The sequence below is a fragment of the Littorina saxatilis genome, unplaced genomic scaffold (genome assembly GCF_037325665.1).
Source record: "Littorina saxatilis isolate snail1 unplaced genomic scaffold, US_GU_Lsax_2.0 scaffold_1777, whole genome shotgun sequence".
NCBI classification, from domain to species: Eukaryota; Metazoa; Mollusca; class Gastropoda; order Littorinimorpha; family Littorinidae; genus Littorina; species Littorina saxatilis.
In genome coordinates, this window is record NW_027125769.1 from 13,122 (window position 1) to 19,861 (window position 6,740).

General features: G+C 43.0%; 1 protein-coding gene across 1 annotated transcript; it reads right to left on the minus strand.

Moving 5' to 3' along the window:
- Window positions 1-3,157: 3,157 nt before the first annotated feature.
- Window positions 3,158-6,476, minus strand: LOC138954236 (uncharacterized). Its single transcript, XM_070326129.1, has 2 exons — window positions 6,449-6,476; window positions 3,158-5,349 (listed from the first exon to the last, which is right to left on the minus strand). The coding sequence occupies exon 2, from the start codon at window positions 5,344-5,346 to the stop codon at window positions 4,180-4,182; it is 1,167 nt and encodes a 388-aa protein (XP_070182230.1). The 5' UTR covers window positions 5,347-5,349; window positions 6,449-6,476; the 3' UTR covers window positions 3,158-4,179.
- Window positions 6,477-6,740: the final 264 nt, after the last annotated feature.

Consider the following 6,740-nt stretch of genomic DNA (forward strand, 5'->3'; position numbering starts at 1 on the left):
TATCTGAAAATGCAATGACCCGCCTAATCCATAATTTAGCGAGTCAACAAAACGAGGACAGCTTACTTCAAAGGAAAAACGAGGGAGAGCTAATGGGGACGGATTTGGGGGGGAGGAGGAGCGTGAAAGTTACAGGGAACACTAATTAGCATTATTCTGGACATCGGTGTGTTGCGATTCAATCAATGTCCGGCCACATGAAACTGCACACGGTTAGAGGGAGCAGAGTTAAAAAGAGTGTGGTTCTCTTTTGGGGCTGTGATGTTCGTATCTGCTTGCTTGCTTGCTTGCTTGCTTGCTTGCTTGCTTGCTTGCTTGCTTGCTTGGACCATAATCAATATGCGGCCACCTGGGACTGCAATCAGTTGGAGCTAAGACAGAATGAAACAGCTTCCCCTACTGACAGGGACAGCTCTATTTGGTTTGAAAGAACTGACAGTTACAAGAGTGTGATTCTTTTTGGCGCAGTGATGTTCGTGTCTGTTTGCTTACTTGCTTGCTTGCTTGGACCAAAAGCAATGTGCGGCCTCATGGGACTGCACACGGTTAGAGAGAGCTGATATTTACAAGAGTCTGGTTTTCTTTTGGGGCAGTGACACAGTTCGTGTCTGCTTGTTTGCTCTTTGCGACCTGACAGTTACAAGAATGTGAAGAGCTTCAAAGTAAAGAGCTTCCACTACAAGCAGGCCAGGGGCAGCTCTTTGGTTAGAAAACAAGAAGAGCAAACGCTCGATCGAGTCACTTTCGCAGTTCTGAATACTATATGAGGCATCAGATGGACAGGAAGAAATTGCTATTCACAACACAATGAGTCACGTTCACATAAAATTTGAGCCCGGTCACTTTTATAGTTTCCGAGAAAAGCCCAACGTTAAGTTGTGTGTTGCCGAACAGAAAAGGCTAGTTATCTCCCTTGTTTTTCTGATAACGTTCGTAAAAGGCTACAGATGTAAATACTTTGATGTAAAGAATAATCCTACAAAGTTTCAATCACATCCGATGAACTTTGTCAAAGATATAAAATGTCTAATTTTTCCTTTGACGCTGACCTGTGACCTTGAAAAAGGTCAAAGGTCAACGAAACCATCGTTAAAGTGTAGAGGTCATTGGAGGTCACGACTAAACAAAATATGAGCCCGATCGCTTTGATAGTTTCCGAGAAAAGTCCAACGTTAAGGTGGTGTCTACGGACGGCCGGCCGGCCGGCCGGACGGCCGGACGGCCGGCCGGACAGACTAACACTGACCGATTACATAGAGTCACTTTTTCTCAAGTGACTCAAAAATGACAGTAACAAGAGTGTGGTCCTCTTTTGTTGCAGTGATGTTCGTGTCTGCTTGCTTGCTTGCTTGCTTGGACCATAACAAATGTACAGTTACAAGACCGTGGTTCTCTTTTAGGGTAGTGATGTACGCGTCAGTTGTATCATGCTTGCTTGTTTGAACCATAATCAATGTGCGGCAAACTGAGACTGCACACGATTAGAAATAGAGTGATTTGATAGTTGCAGCAGTGTAGTTCTTTGTTTTGGCACAGTCTTTCTTTTTACGGTGTTCACCGATTACAGCAATCAGAGACACATTCTTGTGAAGGGTTTGCAATTTGTTCCACAAGTGCCCTACGACTTCAAATCAACGCCCCCCCCCCCCCCCCCCCCCCCCCCGCTCGCTCTCTCTCTCTCTCTCTCTCTCTCTCTCTCTCTCTCTCTCTCTCTCTCTCTCTCTCTCTCTCTCTCTCTCTCTCTCTCCTCCCTGTTATAAATGAAAGACGGGCACATGGGCGGCAGACGGATGAGTGAGAGAGAGAGAGTGAGAGAAAGAGAGAGAGTGTGTGTGTGTGCGTGCGTGCGTGCGTGCGTGCGTGCGTGCGTGTGTGCGTGCGTGCGTTTGTGTGCGTGTGTGCGTGCGTACGTGCGTGCGTGCGTGGCAGTCGCTTCAAAGACACGTGCACTTTAAAAGGCTTCCATTGTCATCAGCAAAACAGAAACCTTGAAACTTCCTCACAGGAACCGAACCTTTGATCTCATTTTCTCCAACGCCGGCAAATACGGCGACCCTTGCTTTTCTGGGTGAAATGCTCATTGGGAGACAGATGCAGTCAGTAAATTTGTGAACATCAACTTGCTTTGCAGGCACGAGATACACCTGTCAGCAAAGTCGATGGAAAAGACGATGTTCAGAAATCAGGATTTTCAAGCGGCATGGCAAAGTTAACGGCCCGTGACATCGAGGCAAGCTTTTCAACTCTGATGTGTATATGTTATGCACTGCGCGCTTGCTATGATACCCTTTTCTTTCAAAAATATATGTATTTTCATTCTGTTGTTTCTTTCACAACTTTGATCTTTTATGTATGTATATGCTGTATGCGACCGTGCCTGGCCCGCAGCAACATGATTAAGCAGTAACATTAAATATCCTATTTTGATCGGCGCGTTTCGTTCGGTAAAAGAGTGACAATTATGTACAGTGGCGGAAAAACATACAACATGAATGGTTTCCTTGAAGGTATATCAGTAAAGCTATAAACAAAAAATTAAAGGAAGAAAAGCTGAATATAAAATAAGGTACTTTTTCGGGTTCAAGCATCACAACACAGGCGGCTGGCTCCTTATGTAAGTACTGCCTGTGCAACTCCAAATAGTCCTACCTATATTTTCTCGAGGTTGAATGCAAAAGTTGTATGCTGTTTCTCGACTAATGTTATTCCGTGAGCACTAAAATATGCTACAATTTACTGCAAAACACATTAACATAAATGAAGGAAATTGGACATTCTTTTAGACAAATGAAAGCAACATTAATCGAACAGAGTTTAAATTTGAATGACTTCACTAATCTAGATCTCTTCCACTTCATTTTTGTTGTCAAAACCCATCAAAATTTCTGCGGAGGCGTTAGTGCTCTCAGTTGCAGCTTTAATCCAAAAACTATTCTGTCAATCCTATTCTTTTAGAGAATTGCTAATAAAACATTACCGACTTCTCAACAAAACAGTAAAAAACAAAATAAAATGTAAAATTAAAAACAAGTCTTACAACAAATTCGTAGTTAATCCCCAGATATAATCCCCGGATTTAAACTTAAGCCCCGTATATCAATTTTTCTCGCTGATTCAAACCGAACCAAGCGTCTTTTTCCCCTAACATTTACCACGCCGTATACCGTGGTTGCATTAGAAAAACGCAGCCGCCGGTTTTGGTTGCGCACTTCCGCCGTTTAACTAAGACACGCGACGTAAGTATCTCCACAAAATCACCTGTAACTTCTCACACATGACATATCATCACAGAAACATCGATTGTACTTTGGCCTAAGATGTTGCGGCATCAAACGATCGATCTCTTTCATTGCTTTAATGTGCTTGTGAACGTTGTGCTTCAATTATTTACACCTTTTTATGCGTATTCTGTGCAAGTTTTGACTTTCCACAGTCACTACGGACATTTAAGAGCATGATAATGATCACACACTATTGTGCTGTAATCAATGGCAATTCCTTGACATCGGGGTCAAATATTAAGTTTTAAAGTGGAACAGAAGCGTCATATTTCATGAATCTGTGAGGACACACCACGAATTTTCGGTTGCACACTTCCGCCACAGTCGGTTGCACACTGCCGCCGTTGAAGTTTTGCTTCGGGTGCACACCGCCGCCGCTTTTTTTTTTCTACTTCGCTTATAAAATAGAGTTTCTTCACATTGTTTAACGTCTAACTGACCACACAGAGCCGTCTTAAGACATAAAACATAGATAGGCTCAAAATATTTTACAAAGAGAAGGGGAAAGTTTTGCAGTGCGGAAATTTAAAATAATTGCTTTGTTTGGTACACAATACAACAAAACTTGCTTTCTTTCCCGGAAGGTACATGGTATAATCAAATTGCGCCAGCTGTTGGTGAAAAGTCACTGGAGACGATGATTTCATAACCTTTTGGTGTACTTTCTTGAGTAAATAGTAAAGTGTTGTAATTTTAATAATGTAGACTTTGTCTTTATTTGTGATAGGTGATGAAAAGAAACAAGAAGCAATGGGCAGAATTAACAGGTCATACATTTCGATGTGTGCCTAGACATCAAAATAACGTGAGAGAAATATTCTAAGATTTTACTGTTTCTTATAGCCACAATTGCATGTCTGTAATTGCAGATGGAGGTATCTGCTCAAACGCTGGACAGCTACCTTGATATTAGCGCTGAGGTAGTCGTGGAGACGGAGCCTGTAAACCCTCCAATCGGACTTCCAAAAGAGTAAGAGTACTTTGATGCCCGCCAGTCTGGTTGTCCAAGTTCTTTGAATTTCTTTACGCCCTCATTTTTCAGCACGGCCAGTTCTCTCAGCTCCTTAATCCTGACACTCACCGTCAACACTGCAGCATGAAGATCTGTTGGAGAGAGCTGGTGTGTGTCTACTTTCATCAACATCTCTTCCAGCGAGTCCAATTCTTTGACTAACCTGTCTCGTCTTTCCATGAGTGTTGGAGATAGCTCATGACCAAAGAGGTCGATATCGCCTTGGTCTTGACTTAGGGATGAGTTGATTTTCTTGGCGTCAAATGCCACTTTCACAACTTTTGGCGTCTCAGACAAAATGCTAATCGTGTCGTGCAGTATTCCTGGCTTCAATGTTTCATGCTGAATTTCATCTGTTTCTAGATGGTTGAGGCTAGGTATTGCAAAGTTTATTTTTGCGCATGATGACCTGCAAACACCGAGTGTCTCCGAGCCGTCCACAACTTGACCCTGGTTCTTAGGACCGCCCATGAACCGGATAAATTTTCCGTGGAAAAGGTGGTACCCAGTTCGCCAGAATAGTTTCGTCTCCTCCCTGTATCTCATAGAACTTGTGTTTTCTTCACTGTAAAAGCGCACCACATCCAAGAATAACAGGAAAGAAATGTTGTTTAGCGGAAATGTTCCTTCACATATCAATTCATGCAGTAGAAGCCATGTTGACAAAAGTCCTTGCTCCTTTAATCGTTGGGCAGCATTTGGTAGAATTTCCAGCAGTCGGTTTATTTCAGCATCAAGACCCTCAGGTTTGCTAGCTTCACACTCACTTTGCGACTGATCTACACTCTCACTGTTTGACGGATCCACAAACGTTTTGTTTTTGATTGTGATCTTACCACTGCCATCGTTCACCTCTATCTCCTGGCCAGCTTTATTAATCTCTGCGGGTGTCAACCGGAAATCTTTTGACACGAACTTTCTCTTTCCCGTTGCTTCATCGAGTACCAACTTTCGAAATTTTAATGGATCACCACTATGCTCCCCTTCAATATGACGTACTACTTCCGTTAGTCTTGAAAAAAGGTCCGAACGGTAGTAGCACTTGAACTCCATCACCTGAAAGGAGCACATTCTTTCATTATAAAAACCACAAACAAAAAACAAGCCAGGGACAAAAGATCACACACACACACATACACAAAAAAACAGCTCCTGGGTAGCCCATTTGGTTTAGCCATGCAGTCATGAAGCTGCATGGATTATATCCCATATTTATTTTTCGATATCAGGTTTGTACCAATCCATGTATCTTAATGAGTGAAATGAAATAGTCTTTTCGTTCTGATCATCTCACTCTACCTTACTATATTATTGTTATCTCAGTAGACTAGTGGTTGAGCGTTGGTTGTATTGTGTTGCGTTGTGTTGAGTAGAATCTGAAATCCTCTCCCCCGATGTAACCGGGGTTTTGGCATCTATTGCCATATCACAACAGAATGTTGGTGTCACAGTGAGTAATGACAATAACAACAAAAAAAAACCACATAAGAGAGAGAGAGAGAGAGAGAGAGAGAGAGAGAGAGAGAGAGAGAGAGAGAGAGAGAGAGAGAGAGAGAGAGAGAGAGAGAGTGAGTGAGAGAGAGAGAGAGAAAGAGAGAGAGAGAGAGAGAGGCTATTTAATTTAATATATTACCAAATTAGTATACACCAGAAGGTTTATGATTTTCCAGACCTGTATGGAACATGCCTAGAGACAGACACAAATAAAGTCCTGTTTCTTTCTTTAAAACAGTGGCGGCGGTGTGCAACCACTTGCGACGGCGGTGTGCAACCGCAACAAAAAAGAGACGGCGGAAGTGTGCAACCGAAAAATCTTGGGGTGTCCTCACAGATTCATAAAATATGACGCTTCTGCTCCACTTTAAAACTTATTATTTGACCGAGATGTCAAGGAATGGCCATTGATTACAGCACAATAGTGTGTGATCATTATCATGCTCTTAACATGTCCGTCGTGACTGTGGAAAGTCAAAACTTGCACAGAATACGCATAAAAAGGTGTAAATAATTGAAGCACAACGTTCACAAGCACATTAAAGCAATGAAACAGATCGATCGTTTGATGCAGCAACATCTTAGGCCAAAGTACAATCGATGTTTCTGTGATGATATGTCATGTGTGAGAAGTTACAGGTGATTTTGTGGAGATACTTACGTCGCGTGTCTTAGTTAAACGGCGGAAGTGCGCAACCAAAACCGGCGGCTGCGTTTTTCTAATGCAACCACGGTATACGGCGTGTTTACACACACCCACTCTCACTCGCATGCCCATTCTCACGCGCGCGCGCGCACGCACGCACGCACGCACGCACACACACACACACACACACACACACACACACACACACACACACACACACACACTCACACGTCAATCTGAGCTCATCGCACACACACACACACACACACACACACACACACACACAAACAACACAGCCCCCTCCCCC